The sequence below is a fragment of the Brachycentrus maculatus genome, unplaced genomic scaffold (genome assembly GCF_059751285.1).
Source record: "Brachycentrus maculatus isolate JH-2025_06_01 unplaced genomic scaffold, ASM5975128v1 h1tg000240l, whole genome shotgun sequence".
Classification (NCBI taxonomy): domain Eukaryota; kingdom Metazoa; phylum Arthropoda; class Insecta; order Trichoptera; family Brachycentridae; genus Brachycentrus; species Brachycentrus maculatus.
Window position 1 is genome coordinate 813,680 of NW_028280991.1, and position 27,852 is coordinate 841,531.

General features: G+C 32.2%; 4 protein-coding genes across 7 annotated transcripts; 1 reads left to right on the plus strand and 3 right to left on the minus strand.

The window, feature by feature from the left end:
• Positions 1-94: 94 nt before the first annotated feature.
• LOC148306470 (mannose-P-dolichol utilization defect 1 protein homolog) lies at positions 95-8,017 on the minus strand. 2 transcript variants are annotated; one of them, XM_088264947.1, is made up of 5 exons: positions 7,895-8,017; positions 4,942-5,065; positions 3,564-3,762; positions 2,756-2,960; positions 95-657 (listed from the first exon to the last, which is right to left on the minus strand). In XM_088264947.1, exons 2-5 carry the CDS (start codon positions 4,949-4,951, stop codon positions 430-432), a joined length of 642 nt encoding a protein of 213 aa, XP_088121073.1. In that variant the 5' UTR covers positions 4,952-5,065; positions 7,895-8,017; the 3' UTR covers positions 95-429. The 2 variants fall into 2 exon arrangements, with proteins under 2 accessions (XP_088121073.1, XP_088121072.1); XM_088264946.1 differs by lacking the exon at positions 4,942-5,065 and having other exon boundaries at positions 7,728-8,017.
• A 750-nt stretch (positions 8,018-8,767) lies between these two features.
• On the plus strand, positions 8,768-13,623 carry Arglu1 (Arginine and glutamate rich 1). The gene is made up of 5 exons (XM_088264909.1): positions 8,768-9,051; positions 9,141-9,303; positions 10,518-10,718; positions 12,160-12,243; positions 13,198-13,623. Exons 1-5 carry the CDS (start codon positions 8,885-8,887, stop codon positions 13,360-13,362), a joined length of 780 nt encoding a protein of 259 aa, XP_088121035.1. The 5' UTR covers positions 8,768-8,884; the 3' UTR covers positions 13,363-13,623.
• Positions 13,501-19,116, minus strand: LOC148306472 (tubulin glycylase 3B-like). Of its 2 annotated transcripts, XM_088264908.1 has the most exons (5): positions 19,025-19,116; positions 18,576-18,714; positions 16,697-17,888; positions 15,853-16,368; positions 13,501-15,143 (listed from the first exon to the last, which is right to left on the minus strand). In XM_088264908.1, exons 2-5 carry the CDS (start codon positions 18,687-18,689, stop codon positions 14,335-14,337), a joined length of 2,631 nt encoding a protein of 876 aa, XP_088121034.1. In that variant the 5' UTR covers positions 18,690-18,714; positions 19,025-19,116; the 3' UTR covers positions 13,501-14,334. The 2 variants fall into 2 exon arrangements, with proteins under 2 accessions (XP_088121034.1, XP_088121033.1); XM_088264907.1 differs by lacking the exon at positions 19,025-19,116 and having other exon boundaries at positions 18,576-18,918.
• A 1,513-nt stretch (positions 19,117-20,629) lies between these two features.
• On the minus strand, positions 20,630-27,736 carry LOC148306473 (tubulin glycylase 3A-like). Of its 2 annotated transcripts, none has more exons than XM_088264913.1 (8): positions 27,483-27,736; positions 26,797-27,205; positions 24,000-24,440; positions 23,177-23,391; positions 22,984-23,074; positions 22,656-22,826; positions 21,753-22,006; positions 20,630-21,666 (listed from the first exon to the last, which is right to left on the minus strand). In XM_088264913.1, exons 1-8 carry the CDS (start codon positions 27,601-27,603, stop codon positions 20,750-20,752), a joined length of 2,619 nt encoding a protein of 872 aa, XP_088121039.1. In that variant the 5' UTR covers positions 27,604-27,736; the 3' UTR covers positions 20,630-20,749. The 2 variants fall into 2 exon arrangements, with proteins under 2 accessions (XP_088121039.1, XP_088121040.1); XM_088264914.1 differs by lacking the exon at positions 27,483-27,736 and adding an exon at positions 27,294-27,452 and having other exon boundaries at positions 20,631-21,666.
• Positions 27,737-27,852: the final 116 nt, after the last annotated feature.

Below are 27,852 nucleotides of genomic sequence, written 5' to 3' on the forward strand. Positions count from 1 at the left end.
ATTGTGCCGTTATTGAAGCCATTATAATGGCCAGTATGTTAAATAACTTGAAATGTTTAAAAATACACTATAATACTTTAATAATATAAATATGTAACAGAAACAAGTTTTTTATTTTGTCTAAATTGTACAATACTAGTAATAAAATCGAAAAATAAATACATAAAATTAAAATATGTTTATCTAAAAATCTCTTTCGGGAACTAAGAAATCTCAGCGTGATAGGATTATTTCTTATCTGGCAATATAATCCTGCTAGCTGAGATAAGGTTATTTGGAGAACAAATAAATTTCATATCTCGACACTGTATTTTCAGATTAAGTTACTAAATGCAACATTATTCATTCATTGCTTTTCTTTGGAATGTAAGAGGGTAAAAATATAATAAGGGTGCAGGTAAAAAATTGACTACTTATTGGATATCTCCATCAGTCTTTCTTGACAAGTTTCTTGGGTGTCCAGTAATAGAGTAATTGACCTACGATGAAGGCATTTGCCAAGCTAGCTATACAATAGGTAGCTATGATGATGGTGTCTCCAGTTTCCTGAATGGAGGTGAAGATTCTCGCAGTAGAGCCAAAGCACAACATGAAGCATGTGATAGCAGATAGCTGACCGGTGCTGCCATTTGAGTAGTTAGTGTGGACTTGAATCATCTGAAATAATTAAACAAAATTATTGCATCTGTTCATTAGGCAACTACAGATGTGATGTGTGAAACTCGTTAAAATTAATATATATTTGTATTATATCGACGGCCCCTACGTAAAGTACTCTATCTGCAAATCTGTTACTTTACAGACGAGAGATTAGAAGATTTTTTCAACGTATTTTTTTTTATCTGAAATTCTAAACTAGTATTATAAATTAAAAACACGATAAATAATGTATTAAATCGTTTTAAAACTTTATGCTTTGTCAAAATTAAGTGGTTACCGTTTTAGGAGTTCAGTTCATTTCGAAAATTCGATGTAGATAGCGTCTTATACGCCTGAAAACTAGCGTAATTTATTTTATACATTTTTTTGTTTATTTATATTTGTAGATAACGGTCAGTTGATAACGTACACCAAATATCTCAAAATTGTCAAAAATGTAGTTAGAGCACTTTACGTAGGGCACGTCGAAATTAACACATTATTAAAAAATTCATGGGTGCTGCAGAAAGATAACATGATTCGAAGGCATGGCCTAGGTGACGCCCAGGACAGAAGGACCTACAACCCGAGGACGAGGAGAGCTGACCCCAGCAGTCTAGCAAAGACGATAAGCTGGGATGTAGGCAGGGAGAAGATATTAACACATTATTGTCGGGCGGTTTTTTCATCAATCCCAACCCTAATTATACTCGGACAGTCTGCCGCCCAACTCTCAGTATACTAATCACAAGTAACTGCAAACCCAATTCCGCTCTGTACATTTTTTTGATCTCTTGCGCTCTACTTTAAATATATTCGAATTTAGGAAATTTAAAAAATATATATTGAAACTGATCATCAATGATGTTCCATAACAAAAACAGTGAAAAAATTTCAATGTTTTACATCAGTTTTTTAATAAAAATGTACATGTTGTATTATAATTTTTATTTATTCTCATACTATTTAAATTTTTGTATGAAAAAATTAGGAACCAAAGTTTAACAACATTTTTTAAACAATGCTGAAATTTGAATTATCCTTCAAATTAATGCGTTTTTACTGTATTATGTAATCACAATACAGTTATCCCTCTAAATTCACATAACAAAATCACTCACTTATTTTAACCTTTTAAACGCGTTAACTTTGTTCCTAAGAGACGCTCGTGCGCGGCTGTATTTCGCCATTTTTTAAATGATTACTTTTATCATGTATTTAGTTATGAAACGATTTATTTTCCTAAACAAAAACGTTCAATGGGATTCATTGTGCCTTTTTGGTACTCTATAATACACTTGTGTCACATTATTCTTGAAATATATCGTAATATAAACAAATTAGATCATAACATAAATAAATCAAAGCACGCATCGTGTGTCACTCTTACCCACTGGCGATGCGTAGCGTCGAGAGTGAGACAGATATAGGGCATGATTATGGTTACCGACCGACCGCAAGAAAAATCAGGGATCTGTTGTTTTATTTATCCTTGTGATGTTACAAATTATTAGTCAGATATTTCAACAGATGTCATAAGGCCGAGGATTGACGTATTATTTTATCCAAAGTTCCACACCATGAAAAAATTCCTCCAAGTTGAACTGAGGTTCGAAACTTGGAGCAAAGTGAAAACACAAACGCTTATGTCAGCCGCGTATGGGGCATGTCTTGTTAAAACACATACGCTTATGCGAGCCGCGTGGATCCGGTTAATGGCTATTCTGCATACAGTAGAAGGGGCTACTTGAACCTGATGTGTTACTTGAGCCCAGTACAAAAAAATATTTAGATCTGTATTTGGTCATGAACGTATCGACATGATTCATTGTTTCCCTGACAGGTGACACTTATTGTCACGATACATTCATTATTGTAGACCAAATATAGATTCAAATATTTTATTTGTACTGGGCTCAAGTAACACATCAAAGTTCAAGTAGTTCTACGGTATCTCAAGACACGTGACTAAAAAATGCGTGTATGCGAACCCTCTATGAACATGCCGTGTAGTTGTAAATGTGCATCTATCGGACTGTCGATTGGCTGTGAACGAGGGGGTTATAAAAATGTTTGGTTTCTTCGGCACCATTTAATAAATACACATATATCTCACCTTTCCAGCAAAAACAATTGGGATATTACAGGCTTGGAGAAACCATAATACTCCCACCGGGGTCAATCCGCTCATCAGCACCGCTAGAATGAAGGCGTAGGTCATAACAAATGTTCCGGCCTTCCCTTTATTACTGCTAAAGAAGAGGACAAGTGTCGCAATAGTGGCAGTTTGGATTCCCAGGAATATGCCATCACCCCAAGAGCTAAAACAGAAAAAATACATACAAAATATTTTCTACAATTCTATGGCTAACTTTAACTAGGCTTTAAATTAAATAACCACGATTAATTCATACATATGGTGGCCATTTTTTCCAATCTTCCCCTGTTCACACTCAATGGGGCATAGGGCACTGCATCCGAAGGGTAGTTATAATTTGATGGTAATTATGTGAACACAAGGTGATCAGTCTTGTGTTCCAGTTCCTTGGATCTAAGAGGAAGAAGGACATTACTGCTATACGGGAAAGGAAATGGAGGAGGAATTGTAGGTAGTAAAACAAGTACAACATGGCTGGAATTCATGCCACTTTCAATAAAGCTCAATATTTGTACAAATTTCTATCTAAAATGATCTCTATAAACTTATTTCATTGTATGTAAAAAATCTCATCCTACCGTTAGAAACGTTAGTCGCTGATGTTACTTAATAGAGTAGAGAAAAATTCTTTTGACTTATTCAGCTCTAAATTTATCTTAATACCAGCCACTTTCAGCTTGTAGAATCACACCCAATGCTCAACTGATTTGTCACAATTTATTTAAATACTTTTTTTTTTTAAATATGTGTATCCAAGCAAACAAACCTGAATGGAAATCCCTTGACAAAACTGTAAGCAACGGTAGCCGTCATTGCAAACAATTCTAGACATACTCCAAATATACTGATTCCTTCACCGCTTTTGCTCTGTAATATCTTCAGTATTTGGGGGACCTTTACCATAATAGATCCAGATATAATTGCCAATCCGAGAGCCTTGCTGATTGTTGCCTTGAAACATGGTACTGAAAAATTAATACTAATTGTTAATCATACAGTACAAAATACTTGATTATTAAGTCAAATTGTGATAAAATAATATTGAAATAAATATTAGTAGGTATCTATGTTATACATATATGAAGGAAAAAAATATTGCAAATATTAAAAATATAAAAAAATTGCAATGACACACAAGCTGCATATTAACCTGTCAAAATGATACTAGCAAAACTATATATCATAACAATATACATACATACATCAGTTCTCGTTCTGTGACATTAAGGAATAATTCAAAAACCCTTCAATTTTGTTACAAACATTTGCGAGATAATTAAATAATATTGACCATCACATATACAATAAGTAATGAATGTAAGGGGGTATCACTGAGGCTAAGCCAGAAAAAAGGAAATGGAAAACTATTACGGAAAAAAAAATATTGATAAATAATACTCTAGTGGAAAAAAATCCACAAGAATGTGGTGAAGAATTTTTCTAGACAGATATTAACATTTTATATCACACATTACTTTTTGAAATTTAATAGTATTTCAGATTACGGGAGTTTAAACAGGTTTTTACAATCCGGCTTAGGTAAAGACCATTAGGTCTCCAAGTATAAGAAAAATACTTCTGCCAAGGTCGTATTTTGGAATATTTTAGCCAAATCAAAATGTTTTATAGAATACTTAAGGGTAAGAAAATTAACATGTTGCGTCGACACAAAAAATAAATATTTTGTTAAGCATAATATGTAATACATATTTGAATGTTTGTTCAAATCCTTCTTTTATACAACTCATGTAAATCCATATTTTATATAACTTACCTAGGGTTCAAAGATCAAAACATCTTCTATAAACTATGTATATTTTAAGTCATATAAATGAAAGGTCAAATTCCATGTAATAAATGCGAACCGTAATAAATGTCTTATATTTCTAACTAAATTCACAATAATTAATGAAGATAAGATTTTATCATATATTGAGATCTCTAAATATCCTGAATTAGTTGAAAAATAATATAAATCTATAAAGAAGAATTTGCTTCCAAGTTAATCTAGTGTCGAAATATTGAATACATATTATATTAGAAAGTGGTTTTACAAAAAGCAGCTAGGTATTGGTGTCTAAGGTCTAAGAATGCTAATTATAAAATACGAGAAACTAATATATTTTAGATAGTATATTTCTTACCTTCTTCCATTTTTTTTTATTTTGTTTTAACTCGATAAACTGGGCACTAAGCTCAGCTATTGGAACGCAACTATCCAATTAAGACGCAAATAAACTCAAATGATCAGAGTGAGCGGTTTATGAACTTTGATAGACAGGATTTTAAAAAAAAATGTATAAAAAACTACATTAATGTAATATGGGGTAAATTTGGTTATTAGTATATACGTTGGCTCAAAATATAATAAATGACTATAACCTATCTATATACTTCACATTCTTTCTACAGTGGGCAATATGATTTGTGTTTCAGCTATGTAGCGATTTTGTTTAACCTGGCAGTTAAAAATGTATTATTTTGTTAGCTTTTTGGTCGAAATTTCCTTCTCATGATCTGTTTGCATGGTGGTTATCTAGGACACATTTTAAATAACGACCAAATGTTCAGATGTATCAGGATGAATGGCAATCCTAATTATGTTGAAATTTGAATAATTAGTGTTACAGATGCACTGACACGGTCTGCCAGCGGTCCATAAAAGAACCTTTTCTTCTTAGTTCTGAATGAATAATTTTTTTTTTCATAAATGAGGTTTCCCTGTGCATATTTTGTTGATTTTATCGCGTAGCATTTATGTTATAGAATAAATATGTATAAAACCATACAATATATGTCTTTTTTAAAACCAACATTGCAGTGTGGGCCAAAATCACACCACTTTACTGGTACAAGAGAAGATTAATTTATAAAATAAAAAAGGGCTGGTACTTATTCAGCTATATGAGTAAGAAAATGACATTAGTATTTATTTTATTGTTTGTATATTGGCTGCCATGAGTACTGTTAGAGTACTTACACTCGGGTGATACACAATAATCCTGCCAATATACTAATAATTGAGTAGTCCACTTGCAAACCACGTTCTGTTAAAAATAAAGTTTTTTTAGCTAATGGCGGCAATCAGTAGAGAATTTTAAATAATTAATGTCTATTTATAACATAATCGGCCAAAATTCATTAAATTACGAATAAAATAGAACAGAAAAATCAATACTCTAGCAAAATTCGCTATGCCGATCGACAGTTCACTTTCAAAAATCTCTAAGTTACTGTAAACTTGCTAAGATGTGTAGTGACTCATGCAAAATCAAGGAAATCGAGCGTCATAAACGTACTAAAGTTACCTGTATCAGACACTCTAAATTTAATGCCTCTAAAATATATTTTTTAAGAAGAACAAAATGAAAATACTGTAGAAGAAACTGATAGTGAAGAGACTTTAATGCATGAAGAAATGGACATAAGAGTGTAATAATATATTACAATTGTAATTTCTTAAGAGTATAGGATAGAAGTTTAAATATGAAACTGTTTCAAAACTGCTTTTATTGATTAAATATAGTTGTATTGAATTGCAAATCCAAAACTGTCTATGTTTAATTTTGAAATTGAAATCAAATGATTATTGATAAACAGTGATTTCATTTCTTTATATTTATATCTTAATATATGTATTTGATATGATTTTTAATTAATGTTTTACTTAGTAAATATGTACCACTATTTCTTAAAATCTACTGTGACACGTGTTTCGATGCATTAGGATAAACATTTTTATCAGTTTTCTTAACTAATTGCTTTTTTAACATAAAGTTATTTGCAAGTGGGCTACTCAATTAAATAAATACTTGATATTGAACTATATTTTTTACGGTACAATAATGAAAATCTTCAATCGGCTGATACAGTATTGCCAACATCAAATAACATTGGTTTTAATATTATATACTCCGCATTTCAAGGAACTTTTTATAGACCTACATATATAATGATTATTTAATTCTAAAAATCTTAATTTATACCATATAAATTAATTTTAATTGTTCATTTGTACAAAATCTTAAATCAGTTAAAGTTATTCACAGATTATTTTGAAATTTCAACAAAATGTTGTATTTAAATACGCACTTATTTCTATATACCTATTACGGGTGAGAATTTTTTTTTTCATCGAAATGGCAGTCCCATTCGATGAATCTAACAGCAATACTAATCTTTAGTCATAGCGTACAGTGTACTTTTTGTGATAATATATTAGAAATATGTATTTTTTTTTCTATTTAACCTTTCCGGGAGTATGGACGTAAATGAACGTCGGTGCGAATTTTCCTCGAAGGAGTATCGACGTTAATGAACGTCATAGTCTATCTGTCAGTTGGTATGATGTAATTTGTATAGTAATGACATCTGTGGATATTTAATTTAACTTTGTCATACAATAAAACATAGAGATGGTGAGCTTTATTTTTTATTGAAATTATTTTTACATAATTTCTATCTTCATAATACAAAGATTTTATTTTTACATAAATACATATTTAATGTAAAAAAACCCACTCGCCAGAGAAAGTCGGACATCAATTATTGTACTCCTGGAAAGGTTAACTAAACTAAGCCACAGCAACAGTGGATGGTTACAGCTAGTTATTTAATAAAATATAGTATTTAGAATTTTTACAAGAATATGATTGCTTTGTAACTGATACACTTTTATGGATGAAAAATATAGTATTCCGTATAACTGTAATAAATTGCATTAAATTTACCATCATAATTTAACCAAAATAATCAGCAAGTAATACTCGTTTTTGACCTATACATATAATAATGATTTATTAATTTTATTGTATTATGTAGATCTTTTTAAAAATAATCCAGAATAAAAACAATATATCATATGATTAATATTAAATCAAAGTCAATCAAAGTTCGATAGATTTTGAGTAATACAAAACAAGCAACTCACCATCTAAGAAATTAAAATTAACAAAATACTCATCAAAGCATTGCTCTGTCAAAACCAAAAGCAAAATATTTCTTATAGCATCTGCCATTTTGCATCTATACAGAGGTATTTATAATATTACTTAAACAAGCCGACTAATACTGCACTCAATTATAAAATAATATTACAATGCTGTAAACGCCTGACAAAAATCTCACAACACTGGCTCAAAACTGACACAGCACATCAAGATTGATCAAGAAATCACCGAAAATGACACTACTTTTTCCTGATTTTCCTAACCCCCTTCTGACCCCTTCTTGCCCCCCCGCCGTAGCGATAAGCATGAATAAACTCCACATAAACTTGTTTGACAGCTATAAAAAGTGTTGCCATATAACTAAAACCACGGAAACTATTAAAATTATATATAAATTTTAAATATATATATATATATTTAAAATTTCTCTAATGGAGTGTTTCACATCAAGAAATTATGGAGGAGGAGGAAATAACAGAGCAACAATCTTCTAGCACAATAAGAGAAATGCTGAAAGCATGGAAAACTATTGCATTGTACATTGAGAAGCATCACCCTAATAAGGAAATGGCTTATCGTGCTACAGATTCATTCAATGATAATGCTGTGACACATTTTCGACAAATTTTGAAGCGTCGGCAAAAACAAATGTCTTTAGATAGTTTTTTAGTTATAAAGGATGAATTATTTGTCATAAATTCTTATTTTTATTTACGTTTTTTTCAAACCTGAACTGTATTCTCAATTGAAGATTAAAAATAATTTTATTTGAATAAACGTTTTTAAAAAAATTAATATTCTTTTGGCATGGAGCGCATTATCGTATTTTACATTGACTTCTATGGGAAAACATGTTTCGCTTAACGAGTAAGAAGCTGGAACGAATTATGCTCATTATGAGAGGTTCCACTGTATTACCGGATTTGAAGATAATCATGCAATTTGACAGTTGATGGACTCAAGAAATTGAAAAAAAAAGCCGGAAACCATAAACCAGAAATAGAATTTTGTTTTGTCTATTAATATCAAAATGGTGGTTTGACAGGCTATATTGTTCTGTATTCATGCCGAAAGTTACCGATTGTATTAATTTTACTCGGTTGATTAAAGCTTGTTAACTATTTTAATATATTTAAAAATGGGTCGTTCTCGATCTCGGAGTAAGTCACCCAGGCGGCATCACAAGAGTAGTAAACATTCTCGGAAAAGAAGTAAATCTAAGGACCGATCAGAGAGAAGTTCTACGTCGAGAAGTAAGACTTCAAAACACGTAGAAAAGTCAAGAGATCGTAGTTCTAAATCTAGGTAAATAATTCAATAACTCGTTAAAGTTAATCACTCACTAGCATAATTATCTTATCACGGTTACTGAGTTTCATGCTTGATTTGTTCAGGAAGCGTTCCCACTCGGTGTCTTCTACTAGCAGCAGCAATGGTTCGGTGGACGGTTCAAGGTCCCATAGGAAAAAATCATCTCGAGGTCGTAGTAAAATGGATGAAGTTGACAGACTCGCTGAAATGGAAAGGCAAAGGCGTATCCGCGAGGCTGAACAAAAGGTACCTTATTATTTTTTACTCTCGATAAATTTATCACAAAAATACAAATAAGCCGAAGGTAATGGTGATATGATAAAACTAAACTAACTTACCATCACGCCGCTTCTGCAGGGGTAAGCAGAGAATAGAACGCCACACCACTCTGTCTTTGCAAACGTTCTTCGCCTCTTCCACATTCATGCACCTTATACATACCCGCCGATTATTTCGACTGCTAACCTGACCGCTTTCAAGTATTTGACATACCTGATCGTGCCAAGTTTTTCTCGGTCTTCCTCTGCTCCATTTTCCAACCACATTCGCCTCCTAAATTTGTTTTACCGTTCTTTAATCACTCATTCTTTCCACATGTCCAAACCATCTCAACACACATTTCATAATTTTATTGATAATGGTTATCTCAGCTTTGCATTCTTCCTTATTTCACCATTGAACATCTATGATACATCATGTTTACTGTTTACTGTGATATGATCACTTTCTTGTTAAACTAGGTAAATAGCTGATTGAGATCATCCTATCATCCAACCTTACGTTCTGTCCATTGAACTTATCTGGAGCATATATGAACTTACGTCATTAAACTTAGCTACCATAATCAATAGATTTTTTTTTTGAAAAAAGAGAAATATTTGTGTTATTATTATTTACACAAATATTTCAATTTCATACTATTTCTGTGAGCCTAAGCGGCTCATTATTAGAAATATGTATCAAATTGTGGTGGAGTGGGTTCGAACCGAGAAACTCTGACTTAAGAGTCCGCGACACTAACCACGGGACCACAACCCGACACTAAGATAACTTAGTAAGACGCTTTTTAAGAATGAAGATCTTAAACAATATATATTTTATGATATATAGTCATACCAGTCAATGCCGCCTGCCTGTAACCAAATAATAATAATAATGAGTTAGCAATTAGAATTTGCATTACTTTGCATCACCAATTACATATTTTTACCAAATGAAATAAGTTGAAAAAAAACGCTATGTTCAGAGTCATTCCTAGGCATTGTGCCACCCTTTGGTAAACTCAACAACACTGTCTTAAAAGAATTACAGATATTGTTCGTTTTGATCTCAAATTTGCCGCTTTATTGGCTTTGTCCCACTGGTTAGATGTAATCCCTGTTAGTTAGATGTTAGTCCCTGTAATCTTTGTAAGAGATTTTTTTCACAACGTAAGGTACAATATATAACCTTTTTTCTAGGTCATAGAAGAAGAGGCTGCAAAGAGAATCGAGCTCCTGGTAAAGAAGCGAGTGGACGAAGAGTTAGAGAAGCGTAAGGATGAAATAGAACAAGAAGTGGCCAAGAGAGTGGAGGAAGCTAAAAGGCAAATGGAGAAAGAGATGATGGCCGAAATGGAGCGCCAGCGGGAGAGACAGCGCCTCGAGGAGAAAAGTCGAGAGGTAATACTGTTTCCACGTAACTTCCTCACTACTCTGCACAATCACTCGGTGTCATTGTGCATTGTAGCATATTGGACTGCTGTTACACGGGAAGTTTTGCTATTCAATATTCTATTCTCTCTGAATTACCTCTTGCTGTGCAATTTTAAATCTCTTCCCGCTTCTTTTAACAGCAGTCGATATATTTGGGATGTTTCGCCTTTTTATTTATTTTGTACATATTTATATTTTAAAAAAAACCTACAGTGATGGAGATTATTTAAACCCTTTTAATAATAGATATTTAAAAATATACCCTACCAATTTGTTAAAGGTCCTGACGGCATGTATTGTGAGAGTGAATTAATTTTGACAAAAAACTTTATAATCAAAACAATGTAACATGTTTTTAATAATATCGTTATTAAACATTTAATCGGTGTGACAAATTTATGAAACTTTTGATGCATACGGACCGAAGTATTCATGTTGAATGGATATTTGTTTTAAAAATCACCTTTTGAAATAAAAACCCTTTTAAAAAGTACACGTTCTGAGAAAGTAGGAACATTTCCATACGGGGTTTATGTATTGTCGGAGAGTTGGGATTACTGACTCGGCCAGTTAGAAGTTAGTGGCTAGGTCAGGTTTGGAGAGAAGAGGTTTCTTCGAGTCCTGAGAATTAGCTGACCCTCGGCCGGGAGATGTGGACAGTCCGCCATAAGGTATTACTAAACATATTCTTACTTAAATGATTTTTTCATCTCAGTGTTCAGCGGTTGTGTGAAGACACAAGTTGTCCGTGACAAGCCGCCCCACGGCGGTTCACCGAGCGGTGAGTCAAGCAATGACGGAAATTCTTTTTCTATTTTCACCTAACTTGTATATTACATCATTTGACTCTATAAATATGTTTATTGACATATTTTATACACTAAATTTTGTCATATAATTATTAAAAAATATTTATGTGAAGTTATTTCACTCAAAATTTTTGTACTATCCAAGAAATCTAAGAATGTGTAGATTTTCAAATTTCATCATTACATATTGGGATATTTTTTTTTTTATCAAATTTTATTTTATTTTTTGCATCTATGAAAAATCAACTCGATATTCTCCAGTGTTATTGTTCAACTGCACGTGGAAGTGTCACCTTAAAGTCCTGTTTTATTTGTTCCCCAAAGTGATTATTTATAATTCTTGTGATAAGAAAACACTCCTTAGTCATAAGATTCAACATAATTTTTTATCTTGCCGAAATATAAAGTCATGAATTTCGATAAGAAAAATGCTGTGAGTTTTTGATTTTATATTCATACCTCATTGACTGTCAAATGACTTTTGCGTTTATATATATTTTTTAAAATATATATTTAGCAATGAAAGAATTTATGTTAGACTTTTTTCGTTTTATTTGTCCAGTTTATATTGTGATTTTAAAGTATAGCAATTACTACAGGAAGAAGAAAATCGCAAAAGAGAAGCTCTGGAAGCGATCATGGCTGAAAATAATCGTAAAATTGAAGAAGCCCAGAAAAAACTGGTAAGTTAAAAAAAAACTTTTCACTCATTAGTGACAAGAAACAGGGGATCAGCTCGAGAGAGAAACTTTGTATCGAAGCGGGGGACCTACCCATTTTTCTATTCAAGATCAAGTATTATTGACATTGTTGATATTAAAACATAGAGAGGCATATTTTGGTATAATTGTGACACATTAACCTGTTTTCTTTCCTTAAAGGAGTATGGGCGTACATGAACGGCTGGGCTTATAACTAAAGCCCGGTGACTTATTTCTAAAATGGCACTGTACTGCCATCTGTGATTGTATTTGAACATTAAATCCACGCTTCAGATTAGTTTTGTTTTACCCACAACATTTTACTTAAAACAAAATCATTATTATAATGATGCTGTCAAAAAATCCATGAAATAGAACATCCATAATTTTGTCTAAACAATTTTTTATTCAAGAAAATATGTTGCTCATAGCATTGACCATGAAAAAAAATATTGTTTTTTTTTAAAATCACTTCCCTAATACAGTTTTGTCTGCAAAAACTCACTCCCGGACAGGTTAATGATAATTTCTAATTAAAAAAAAAACTTGCTATCATATTAATCCGAACTGGCAGTTACAATATTGTTTGTCATAAAAATTATTTCAATTATAGGGGACAACTAAAAGTAAAACTCTTGCTACTTTTTCTATTTTTATTTATTTATTGCTTTGTAAATGTGTCATAATTAGGGATTTTTAGTTCATGAAATGCACATACATACGCACACATAAAACAGTAAAAATAATTTGAATTTTTCGCATATGGGACATGTTTTTTAGATTGCCAACAGAGCAAATTTCAATAACAAAATAACTGAAGATTTTTTCCAAATTTTTGTAACATTTTAGAATAGAATTAATTTATTCCGAAAGGTCACGGAAGAAAGGCAAATTTGTGTATGTGTTCTAAACATGCAAATGTTATTGTGTTTGCAGGCGGAAGAGCGACTTGCCATGATCGAAGAGCAACGAAAAATGGATGAAGAAAGACAAAAACTCAAAAAAGAACAAGAAAAACGAGTGAAGGAGGAGCAAAAGAAAATTCTTGGTAAAAATAATTCCAGACCCAAATTATCGTTTTCTTTGAAACCTATTTCATGAGTTTTTCTTGTATCTCTTAAAGCATATTAAATTACTTAGTTGATGGTGCAAATAATGCACACTCTTTGCACTGACATTACATTATATATAATAGCTAGTATGTTTCAATTTCTAGAAATATTTTCTCTTCATTTCTGGAATAAACATATTGTAGAATAATGTATCGCTATGTACAATTTTTTTAATATTTATTAGAATAAGTCTCATTCAAAAAAAAATTCTTATCTTATAGATGAAAATATACAGAAATTTGAACTGAAATCACAATTGTTTTATTTTAATATATACATATACTCAAGGCTTTTTTTAAAACAAAAAATGTCCCGGAACTCGCATAAACTCCCAGAAAAAGACCCAGAACTCACATTTAAAAAAAATTCAAATACCATTTAAATATTCATTACAATACCATATTTTATAATTTTGACAAATTATATAAATATAGATTGTAATTATGACATCGTTTTATCAAATTTATTTAAAAATTTGAAATAAATTCGAAAAAAATCCTTGAAAAAAGGTGCAGGAACACCGTTCCGCCGCGGTACATTAAAAAAAAGCCTTGCGTATACTAAAAAAAAATCTTAGTGATGTATTTTTTAAGCCGGGTATCCACTACTTCAGGAATATGTAGCGAGCTGCGTATCAGGATTGTCTTTAACACACTATTTGGAACCTTCGTTTTTGAAGCAGATCAATGCTGAACTGTGGACACTCGGAGTGTGTGAATATATCCACTTATAGCAATTTCAAAGTGCTACTTATTTACGATCATAGTGGGTACGCAGCTTATCATGATTTAAAGAAATTTAATTTACTGATTAAATGCAAATTCCATGCATTATATTGCATTGCAGAGGTACAATTACTCTATCTCAAAAATTTACCGGTAATTCTGATTACTAACAGTTTTTTAAATAACTGTTTTACATACATAATACAGATTTATTCCGACATGACATTGATTAATAATTATTCCTTTTTTACAATCTTTCTTCCGGAAGTTTTCCATTTTGATAAATAAATATTACTCCTTTTTGGTTTTATGATCTTATTCAATGTTGTGTAATAATCTGAAATATTTTGACTTTCCAGATATTTATATTTTTGTTTGTCTGCGACAGTCTTACTTATTATCTTTTTAATTTCAGCAGATTTAGGGTGCATAGTAAACAATTTTTCTTTATCTATTACAAGTTTAAAAGAAGATGCTGATTTGCTACCTGCGGAGAAAGGTTTAGCACAGTTTTCCTGACTTGTATAGATAAACGATTCAGACATATTATCCGACTCATTTTCTGAGAGAGTCTCTTGGGTTTCGGGAATCGGTTCTTCGTGATTGTTATCTATTGATATATCGCTTCTACTCGAATGATTTTGGTTCAGTATGGTAGATTGACTTGTATGTGATTGTGTACTGTGGACAATGGGTTCATGTTCCTTCTTCCCTACCCCGTCACCACTGTCCGTATAATGGCAAACTAAAGTTACTTCGTCGCTCTCTATTTTAATCAGTTCGTGTTTTAGGAAGTCCTCGTCACTTTGCAATTTGATGAGTTCGCGTTTCCAAGGCAGTTCCTTCCTTAGTGCCTCGTCTTCGCAAGCTTCCTTATATGGAGGATTATAATCGCTTTTGTACAGACACTTCTCGCTATTGTCCTCTCCGTTGATAACTAGGGACGATATGTCGGTACTGAAGATAGGTTGTGTCATTTTTTGTTGGTATATGCATTCAAAATCTCCAGTGGGAGCTTCAGGATTCTTTTTATTGTCAACAACAACTGAAATAAGTGTACGATTATCAGAAACCACCGTTTTATATGTATTTACATCCTGCCAGTGATAACACCAATTCAAGAAATTATTACTACATATATTCATTAAAATATCGCTAATTAAATGCCAAAGGGTAAAAACACAAAAAAAAAAAAACTTTTCATTCTAAAAATGGTATCTAAATCATCAACATTTTCATATTCGAACGACACCCATTAGAAATGGACATTTTTGCGTTGTGACCTTTTGGCATTTAACTAGCGATATATTCTATTCCAGGAACGCAGGACTCATCATAACCTTGCCTTCATATGATCAACTAACATCGCACAGATTAGTTGTGGTACCCTATGCATAATTTAGATACATATAAGGGTCAAAGATATGTAATTTAGTGTATCCACATAAGTATAAATATAATTAAAGTATCCAGATCACTTCTAATTAAAAAAATCATCAGGATTGATCATAAAAGTAAATTTTAAGAATATCATTTTTTAAATTAGACAAAAAGGTTTGTAAATAATGTACCGTAGAATGGGGCTACTTGAATTTTGATGTGTTACTTGAGCCCAGTAAAAAAATGAGATTTAAATCTGTATTCGGTCTACAATGGTCTACAATAATCAAGTAACACATCAAGGTTCAAGTAGCCCCGTTCTATGGTACTTGATTGGATTAAAAAATATATCGTATTTTGTTAAAGTTGCTTACCTTTGATAATATCTTCCATCACACGCGGGCATATTTGTGCTGTGACTTTAGTGGTTGCGGACATGTCGGGACATGAGTTGATTTCAATCAACCACGGCTTATAATTATTATCCAGTATAAAATCGCAGCCAAACAGCTCAAATTGATTTATCCTGTTAATCATTCCATCCTGACAGCTCAACATCGTCCCGATTATGTTTCCTTTCATTCCCGGATAAACTATCTTATTCCAAACGTGACCACATTCCTCCTCTTTCAAGTACTCTTTGTACTGGTCGAGGGTCCACATATTATTATTCGGTAAGTTAGAATTTCTCTTCGTGTTGTTTTTGTATTTATGCTGAATGGCATTATTTGTTAGGTGAATCGACTCATGGAAATTTACAAGAGAATAATTTTGGGAACTGAATCTCAAATAAGCATTTTTGTACATCCATATTACTAGCGGGTGTGTACTTGTTATGATGTAGTATTGCCGTATATCAAATTTGGTTCCATAAATAAGTATGGGGTTTTCTGAAAATAAATCAATTTTGTTACATGGGCATTATCAATATAAAAAATGTATTGTAAAAGTTTGTTATTTGAAAAATGATAATTCTAATTTCGCATAGTTAAAAAATATGTATATTTTTTTTTATTCAAAACTTATGATAATTCGAAAAAGACAAATTAAGTAGTGCAAAAAACAAAGGTTTCCATTAAAAAATATTTATAGGTTCTACTGTATTTATTGGAAACAGCTTTTGCTTTGGAAAATACTTTGATATTCCCAATTCATCATAACAATATGTAAATATATATTGTTTTCAATGTACGTACATTTTACAAACTTATTACTTACCAATGTATTTCTGTACAACATATCTTTGAACTCTCGGTTGTCTACTTATGTTCAATATGGTTTTAAGATCATTTGTGATTTTTATTCCCCTCCCTCTGGAACATGACCCCGGTTTTATAATCCAGATATTATTGTAGCCTTCGCAATCAATTTCAAATCTGTATCTCCTCATACACTTGATCACTTCCTTGGAGCATATCATGTAAAAATCAATAACATTGTGGTGTTCCGATTTAAACTTGTGTCTTTTGTGTAACAATTTAAAGTAGCTATCAATATAGGAGTCCCATTCTGCCGGTTTAGGTTCTCTGATAATTTTATCAATGTCTTTGTGCTGCTTTTGTTGAATAAACGCTTGACATCTTTTAAGTGCGAAAAAAATTACAGAAAATGCTATAGTACCATTTTCAGCCATAATGTCCGCCTCCTGATTCTTGTTTTTTATAAACCACTTTAGTAAATTTGTGCAGGATGTTATTCTATAATCGGCCTGAAAATCTTCGACTTCATTGCTGTCGTATAAGTTGTACGATCTCGGGGAATAAACATCGGATACCCCGTGAATATGGAACCAGTGCTGATTTCTGAGAGCAGAACACAATCCTGACTTGGTAGTGAAATATTTGTCATCCATTTTTATCCGGTTAATTAGTGGACACTTGGATAGATTTCCCATTGGTACTATTTTCTCACTACTCTTCACCAACCAAATGAAATTAGCATTAACTCTCAATAACAAATTGTGAATTATTAGTGTTTTTATTTTTAAATCGTTTTCATCGTTGGTTTCACGGAATGGTAATTGCCTTTTCAGGTTGTCAAATGTTCTAAATGTTAGTTTTTCCACCCAGCCCCTTTCTTTCAACGCGACACTTATTGCCCGGCATTTTCCACAAAGGGTAAAAACTTTTTTCTTTTTGATTGCATCATTTACAAACCCTTTCAAATGCTCGTATTTCAGTAGGTTGTACGCTATTCTGTCATTTAGAACTCTGATAGTTTGTTCACTTTTCTTCTTGTTTTCTCGTTGCTTCCAAAACGTTGGCGGAAGTGCCATGACTCTTTTGTTGTTATTCGTAAGAGTAAACTTATTTGATGATATTGTATTCAATACTTTGGATTGTAATTGACAGCTATTGTTCATGTCTCTTCTAAACTGCAAACTTTTTCTTGAATCATTATTTCTCAATTTCTGAAATTATTATTAGTATTTTTAATTTTAGTTTTACAGAAATATATACCATTATTTCAAAATCTATTGTGACACGTGTTTCGATGCATTCTGTATAATTTTCAAATACCATATTTGAAATTGATGCGGAATGCATCGAAACACTTGTCACAATAGATTTTAAGAAATAGTGGTATATAATATATAAAACTTAAATTAAAAATGGATAGATTTTACCACAAAGTGACTGCCGAATCAATTAATGAAATTATTATTAGTACTGTTAGGTTCTATTAAGAGTTATAATAATAATTTTGGATAATTTATATAGTGCCATTTTCGTAAAATACTACCTCAAGAGTGACAATGAAAAATACTCGACCTAATTTCTCTTAATATTTGTTTTCAGTTGTCTTTATAGTAAAAAAATACTTTACTTAATTCACATGATTTGTATTTAAAAGAAAATTATAATATCAATTTTGCAAATATTTCAAAGGTACAAGTAAAATAAAGTTGCACAGTAAATATATCAAAATGTCAACATTGCTAAAATATAATTGGAGATTGCGAATTCTGTTCTCACACTACTACACTTGTATAATGTTTTGATAAATCATATTTCTTAGATTCATAAGAAAGAATTCTTTTTTTAGTTTTGTTGAAAATCGCTAAAATAAGTATTCAAATGATAGTATAAATAAATACCTGCAAGTTTGATCTTTTCTTTACACTGTTTCCTTGTGTAACTGAAGAACAGGACAACAAAGGGCCATTTGAGATAACATCGTTAAACTTCTTGGTTACCATAACTGCTTTCATCTTCTTCTTTTTAAATTTAAGCCTTCTTTCAAGTAATTTTAAACTTCAATTTTAGTAAATATTTAGATTATTAAAAGATTTATGTTTAGATGTTCTTTCAAAATATTTATTTTTCGTTAAGATCCTTGATTCATTATACTTAAGAGAGTTTATTTGGTTTATTTCACTGTAGTCTGTGTAGCTTTTGGAAAATTTTAAACTTTATATGAATTTCGTATTGGTATTTCATTCTTTTTTAAGTTAATACATTATCTGAAATGAAATTAGGTGTATTTTATTGTATACATCTATTAAAATAAATAAAGCTATGATCAGAAAATTTGTTTTTAACTTACTTTTGACTATTTGTGATTTTAAGTCCTTATTGTGTTTTTTTTTACATTTTTATTTTATTTTAATTCCCATACTGAAATTTCCCCAACCTCTGACTGTTGTATGACATTCATTTGTAATAGAATTGAAATTTTTAATTTAAAAGATTTTTTGGAACTTAATAAGTTTGATGGTAGCTACTTTGGTAAAATGGAATACGTATTTAACATGTTTTTATTGTATTTTATACTACTACTTTTATTTCCCGAGGCCTAACATTCACAAATCTTACACGAAAATATAATCATCTTAATATTTTGTAAATAAAGGGTTTAAATTGAATTACAATTTAGATGTGTGTGAAAATGTATTTATAGAGAGACTTCGTATCAGAGTCCCAGTAGTTAAATTGTCATGAATCATGAGAACTTTACACAGATAATTCTATGTAGCTTAACTATATTAAAAATTAAATGGTTCCCAATGAAACCCTATTTCTACTTGATAAGTAATCTTGGTCCTTATTCCTTATTGTGTTTTTTTTACATTTTTATTTTATTTTAATTCCCATACTGAAATTTCCCCAACCTCTGACTGTTGTATGACATTCATTTGTAATAGAATTGAAATTTTTAATTTAAAAGATTTTTTGGAACTTAATAAGTTTGATGGTAGCTACTTTGGTAAAATGGAATACGTATTTAACATGTTTTTATTGTATTTTATACTACTACTTTTATTTCCCGAGGCCTAACATTCACAAATCTTACACGAAAATATAATCATCTTAATATTTTGTAAATAAAGGGTTTAAATTGAATTACAATTTAGATGTGTGTGAAAATGTATTTATAGAGAGACTTCGTATCAGAGTCCCAGTAGTTAAATTGTCATGAATCATGAGAACTTTACACAGATAATTCTATGTAGCTTAACTATATTAAAAATTAAATGGTTCCCAATGAAACCCTATTTCTACTTGATAAGTAATCTTGGTCCTTATTTTAAAACAAATTGTTTGGGGGAAACGCTTAGTGTTTTTTATATACTGTTTTTAGCTGAAGACGCTTATAAGCGTTTTATTTGTTTACTTTTGTTAGAGAGTGAGAGTGAGAGAGTTAGAGTATGAGAGACGCCAAAAAACGCCGTTGTACAGATCGAAATTGGGTTTGCGGTTACTTATGATTAGTATACTGAGTATAATTAGGGTCAGGGTTGATGAAAAAACTGCCCGACAACAATGTGTTGAGCAGATTTACCTATAACCCTTATCCGCATCCAATGGTGCATAGGGCACTGCATCGAATTGACGCAATCTTGATCATTACTTACATGAAGGCAAGGTGATTACTCTTACGCTTCAGGAACCAGTCCAGGGTAGTATTAAATAAATATAAGAGTGTAAAATCACTAATATTTATTTCCCCCCCCCTGGGAATCGAACCCGGGACCTCCAGCACGGTAGCTAAACACGCTGACCATTACACCACGGAGGCGGATGAAAAATATATTTTTTCGGCTCTAATTATCCTCAGATCAAATGTCCTACTCGAGTAATGTGTTGGAGACTTATACATAATCTTACCTGCGGTTAGGGAGTACCCGTATACATACTGCTTTAGGGTTTGTAAAATAAGTTTATCAACAAGATAAATATTTATTAATTGAAAACGAATAAAAATATCTACAAAAAATCTTTCAAAATATAATGATCTACGAAATAAATAATATATATGTATTTGATCATTTTAAATGGTGCTTTGATTTTCTTTTCTTGCATTATCCCTTTTGGAATGTTTGAGTCTTTTTGTGTGGAATCCAATAATGTCTTTAGTAGAATCGTATTCGATGATGCTTGCACCGTTGATGTTTTTCTTTAATTTGGGATACAATTTATTAAATGAAATAATACCAGGACTGAATATTCTCGGAGTAACTTGAAAAACATTTTTATGTTCCGCTTTATTTTCGTTTTGTTGTATCGTAGAAGTGGATGATGCTCTCAGTATACTCGCCGTATCTCTGTCCCATGCGGTAGGTTCTATATAACATCTTTTATTGCCGACGGATCTGTTCTGCTTCGGATCGTGCCATAATGTTCTCTCTGACTTTTCGCTTTGTTTAATATTTTTAGTAATAGTTTTCCAAGACTCCTTTAACTGTAAGCTGGATTCGTCTTCGGCTTTACAATTGGCAGGTGGAGTTTTATTTTTACTTTTTTGATTTCTATCTCTTTTGGAAGTGTGGTTTTTGGATTTACGTTTTGATTTAGCCGATGTTTTGACTAGGAGACCGGATTTAACGATAGTGAGAGCGTCTTGTACTGCCACCGATTCCGCCGATTCTTTACCTTCCAATTCATGAACGCTTTCTTTACTCTCCACAGTTTGCGGTTTGAGCCAAGCCATTAGATCCGTAATTATCGGACCGGCATATCCCTCGGGAACAGGTTCATCTTGCGGGATGTCAGTTTTATTTTTAGAAGCGATGGGAGTGAGTTCTCTTTCAATTTTAGGTTTCTCGATTTTCTTCTTTTTGAATATCCTTTTGCCACTTATGGATAGTGTCAATCCTAAATAAGCGGGTGCCTTAGGTATGACCTGTTTGTAAGCTAATTCAAACATTCCCGTGTCGGCCTCGGGATCAGTCCTGGTATCAACAACAACTGAAAACAAATATAAAGTTGAATAAATAAAATTATTAACAATATTTTTATGAAAACCGAGTTTTGCGCAACAATTAATATTAAACCTTTAATAATATCCTCCAAGCATTGAGGGCACATCCTGGCAGTGACACTGGTAGTGGGTGCTAGATCGGGACTGGAATTGATCTCTATCAGCCAAGGTGTAAAGTCTTCCGTGAGCATGAAGTCCGCCCCGTACAATTCAAAGCTGTTTTGCCTTCTATCCATTGTATCCTGACACGCGAGCATTGAGCCAATGAGACATTCTCTCATTCCAGGATAGATCTTTTCATCCCACATATCAGCTTTTCCTATTTGTCTTGAAAGGTAAACCATATAATATTAATACTAAAGTTATTTGAATCTGTAAGGCGAAAGATTTTTTTTAATTGCAAATAATGCATTTTTTCTTAATATTTTTAACCTCATTACAAAGAGCAGCAAAATTTTTGAAATCATTGATATAATTATGTACATAATTATGTTGATTAGATATATTGAGCACATATAATAATAATACAACTCGAGGAAGTGATTTATTCAATATACATATGCATCTGTGAATAAAGCAATAGTTAAAAATACTTATCATATCACGCAAAACTAATTATTAATAATATAGAGGAAATGATTACGACTTTATGAAATAATTGTATCTGGGAAAAAGTAATGAATACTCTCGGACTGGATTATGTGGGTTGTATTTTCAACCATTTTTAAAGTTTTAAAATTTTTCAATGAACGTGTAGAAGAACATGGATGAGTTTTTAGAGAAAATAGTTCTACATTGGCTTCTGTCGAGACCGAGGGGCATAGGACAACCAAAGACGTGACTTAAAATGAATTACTGGATTTTGTTGAGAAAGAACTGCGCATAATTATAATTACAGATAGAGCTTTGCATGTGCAAAATGGTCGTAAAAGAATGTTAAGTAGCTGCCTATTAAAAGGTTTAAGCGCATCCTTACCTTAAGTATGTTTTGAACGTGTGACAGTCCCACATATTTTCATCTGGTAATGCTTTATCTCTCTCCATGTTATTTTTGTATCGTGACTGAACAGCATTATTGGTTAGATGGACTGACTCGTGGTAATTAGTAAGGTTAAATATTTGGGAACTAAACCTCAGGTAGCTGTCTCTATAACGACAAACAATATCTGTGGTGAAACGGAAGAGGAACACGAGTCTGTGACATATACTGTAGGACTCGTGCCCCTCTCCGTGTCACTACAAATATATCCACTCGATTATTATAGTATTAGAAGGTATTTTGAGTAATTATTAGGTTTACTTACTTGTACATCCAAATGGTCAGCGGTTGAGAGCTTGTTATAAGAAACCATTGTCTTATATCAAATTTGGTGTTGTATATAACCAACGGGTTTTCTACAAACAAAAAATGTACATAATTGATGATACAAAACATTTTTTATAGCAACTTTGTATAGAAATCCATAAAAGTTATCCAGTCTTAATTTTCCAACCAACCTATATATTTCTGGACAACAAATCTAGATTTATTTGCGTGAGGCATATTTGCGACTGCAACAATATCCTTGATATTATTCATTAATTGAATTCCTCTTCCGCGACACTTATTGCCAGGCTTCACAATCCAAATGTTCATAACTCCGTCTAAATCCATTTGCGGGCAATGTTTTCCAAGAGCTTTCAACAGCCTCGTAGCTCTCTGGTCATAATCGCTTAAACCACGCGTAAAACATTTTGAAAATTAAATTGAACAACTTATTTAAATAATATTATTTCTGTGAATCGACAAAATGTTTACATTAGTGATGAAATGGATAGTGATTTGACCGGATACCGGATATTCCGATCCTTACTTTGAGTGGTAATTCTATGCAAAACAATATCCAAACTTGACAAAGTTTGCAAGGAGTTACCTTTCAGCTCTATGCAGCACCGTTTATGGTAAGATGTTGTTTTCTGAAGCTGGGCTTCTCTATGAAAACAAGCGCATTCGCCTTTTACTCACAAACGCAGAGAACATTGTGACCATTCGTCATAATTTACCTTTAGTTAACTTTGAATATTAACAAACTGCTTTGCGGACTTGTACCAATTTGTTAGCAGTAAATAACTAACCTAAATTTATCAGATTTTCATTAATTTGGCATGTATTCTATTATTGATTAAGTATCAAACCTATCTAATGTGGAGAGTAGCATTAATTGCATAAATTTAATCAAAATTTGATATTTTTTAATTATCCGGTATCCGGCCGGAGAGTAAAACAAGACAGGACACCAAATAGTTACCGGATATCCGTTTAATCTCTAGTTTACATTACCTGAATGCTAAATTTTGGTCATTGTAAAATTTATCGTTTTCATGAATAACCAAATAATGGTGCGTCAAGAAGTGATCCCATTCGTACTCCCAGACGTGCGTAGTTGTATCCTCAAAATCGTCTATATCTCTGTGAGTCACGAAGGCCAAGTATTCAGTGAGCCGGGTAAGAGCAAATTCAATGGCCGTCAATGGGATCTTCCCTGTAGATTGAACAAGCCCTTCTTCACCTTCCTGTTCGTATGTGTTTACGATCCATTTCAGAAGGCCCATGCAAGCTGTTAACCGGAAATCATCGACAAACTCTTCCATTTGCTCGTGCACATGGAGATTATAACATCTGGGGAAGCAGGTGTAAGATACTCCGGGTTCCGTGAACCAGTGCATTTGGTTGATCGATGAACACAATCCCTCTTTAGATGTAAAAGTTGCTCTGCAAAATCTGAAACCATATACTGTATATACAATTTTTGAGAAAATAATTATTTACATATAAAAACAAAATGCCAATTTAATATTTGGTCAAACTTTTTTTACGAAAACTAAATTTTACTTGTACTTAAAACATATCTGACTAAAAAACTGGCGCTTTTCTAGATACCTGTTATGTTTTTGGCAGTTTTGCCAATTTTATTTTATAAAATATTTTAACAACTAACTTTAGCTTCAGTTTAAGTGAAAAAAAAACACAATAATATGCAAGTATTTTTAAACAATTACTTACTATCTTCGAAATTGTATATATTAAATGTGTTAAAAGTGAATTTAATTGCTTTGGGACCCTAAAGGATCTGTGGCAGATGCAACAAATTTTTCCTGTCAATTCCGAAAGGAAAAAAAAAGTGAATTTCCCAAAGGTTACCTCCGACTTAACTTTTATTCTTGTTGTGTCCAAAAATATGCAATGAAAATGGCGCATTGCAAATTATTGTTATTTATATCATATTAATTATTTTGACCCCTGCATCCAATAGTGCAAAGAGCAATGCATCACATTGAAGCAGTGTGAATAATGGAATTTCCCCTAGGAATATATTTAACCAGATTGTATAATGTAGTTTAGAGACCTGCAATCGATATTTCAGAATTCGTTCATTTATATTTAATGCTACATTTCGAATCATCGATTTTACAGGTTAGCGATGAATTTTCGTTTTATTAGCGCGGCATGACATGACCAAAATTAGCGGAAATCGAAAATCATAAATATTATTTAACCCTCTCGTAGGGTGCTCGCTTATGCGTGTTTTTCGGTAATACAAACTTACATCATAGTTGAATATAAACTTGAATACAATACTTTATCACAATAACAATATAATAAATTATCATGACCGCGCTCAACTTTTTCCTGGTTGTATAAAATTAATGTTATTCATAATTTATTACAAGCACGGTACAGAATTATAAAACATTTTAAAAAATGGCGGCGTTTAGTAATATACAAGAATAAGATTATTATAATTTTTTTAAACTTTTTTTATTGCCGTTGGTAACCATAGACATTTATTACTTCTATAATTTTAAATGTTAGTCTACAGTTAACCCCCCTATAACGTTGAGATAGGTACTGCGTTATTGGGGTTTTATGTTTTTAAATTGTATTTCAATTTTAAATAACTAATTTCAGTCATTTCCGCTGGTTTAAATATAAAAATACATTTTAAATATTAATTCCTCTAACTTTCCCTCCGATAATGCGGTACCTATCTCAACGTTATAGGGGGGTTAACTGTATATTAATAATAACCCGCGAAGTCCTTATTTTACAAGGTTGTCTACGTCCTAAGGTAAGTGAAAAATTAAGGGTAAGGGAAGAAATTAACATTTTAATGCGTAGGTTTGGCTGTACTCAAACATGGAATTTAACCCCGAGGGCGATACACGAAGATATATATTGGAAATGTAATATATCTCGAAATATCGCTTTCAAAGGTTTTGTCCAGTGTTTGAACATAATAAAAATATATTTTTAATATTTAAGTCGTCAAATTAGAAGAATATAAATTCGAAAATAATTTAATAAGTGAAAATAGATTCGAAAGAATTATTATATCTTTTAACTTAAAAAGGTTCTCAGATTGCAATTCCAACGGCGATGCAAAGCAAACTTAAAAAAAACTGAGACAGTATAGATGTCATGAGTAAAATAGTAAATGTTACACAGTGTATAAAGTCAACACTTAAGTCAGCCAATGCCAGGTCTTAAGCCCTGCGAATGCTCAGACTTTCATATTCTCTTTATATAAAAAGAGGCTTCGTCTCTGTTGAGGATCTTGTATATTATTATTAATTAACTTCCTTTTAGCCTTATCCGCACCTTACGGTACATACAGCAGTGCATCGTATCGACGCAGTGTTATCTTGGTCGTTGATTACACGAAGGCAAAATACCAGTCAAGGGTGATATTAAGCCCTTGACTGATTTGCCCGGCCAAAAAAATGAGCCTTCGCGGATTTGCCCGTATCTGGTACGGGCACCCTGGCAAAGAAATATCTAAAAATAAATTTTATCGTATTATTTTATTAGCTCTATGTGTATGGACTGTGTAATCGCTTTATGATCTCTATCGCCCAATGACGGTATTATTTCGAACATATTATGTTAATATCACATATTTTAAATTTAAAATCTGCAATATTTTTCAAATAAAATCGTCATTTAAACTTATCGGTCAAAGGGTTAAACGATTATTAGTCTGAAAATCACTTTTATTTTTTGACCTCATGAGAATCAATCCCGGGATATTAGCGGCGGATAAGTTGACCAATGTAATTGAAACATAATTAAATATTACCTGCTAATTAAGACATCCGATTTGACCAGAAGCCAGTCTGTTTTATCACGTTTCGTTGTCCACAAAAAATCGACGGGATGGTTTTCCAGAAGTTTGTGCATAATAAGTTTTTCACATTTAATTTTTGTCAATTTATCCGCTTCGCTTAAGGCCTTTTGATTCTGGTCTTGCGACGGAAAGTCATTGGATAATGCATTGAGGTTATTGGAATAAGCTTTGGGGGAGTCGAACTTTTGTATCCACCCTCTGGATACCAGTGCCCGTCGTATCGCCGAAAACCCTCCACCCTTTATAAGAAATATTTTCTTTTCTTTGATAACCGCTTCAGACATCCTTTTCAGTTCTTTCCATCGCTCTTTGCTGACGAGAGACCGGTATAATTGAAGACTTTCTGACGAGGGACTACCGCCTTAAAAGACGAAAAAGTATTTAAAATCTGCAACCGTTTAAAGTCTAAACCAATATTTGAAATATTGTACATAAAAAACACAACATACGCGAGGAAACATATTTTAGGATTTCATGAATTTGATAGATGAATGATCACACACAGCACGTGAAAATGGATGGGAAATACAGCGTTTTCTTTGAAATACAGACTTCAAATTTTATTGTTCAAACTGTCATATCATTTCAAAAACAAATTTTCTTGAATTCTTTCAAATCGAAACAAATGTTCCATTAACCTGGACTATTTTTTCCGACTGGAAAAGAATGAGCGCTGTGAGGTCTGGGTATTTTTTTCTGTTTATCCTGTGCGAGATTCAATTCCGGTATATTTTCTTCCGTCTCCATCTCGATAGCCATAAGCGTGGCGGGCCGTTCGCTGTCTAAATTTCAACCCATAATATAAAATAAGTAGGTACACATGAAAAATAGAAGTTCGCGGGTTATAATTTGAAACTGAAACCGTCACGGAAGCGTCATCGCGGCCCGAAGTTCACAACCGTACTGGTGGTTTTTGCACCAAAAATCCTTAAGGTAAGTGCAATAACCTAGTTTTAATTCAGGCTACATAATGAAAGTATTTCCCAAGTTCCGCACGAAGGTTCAGTG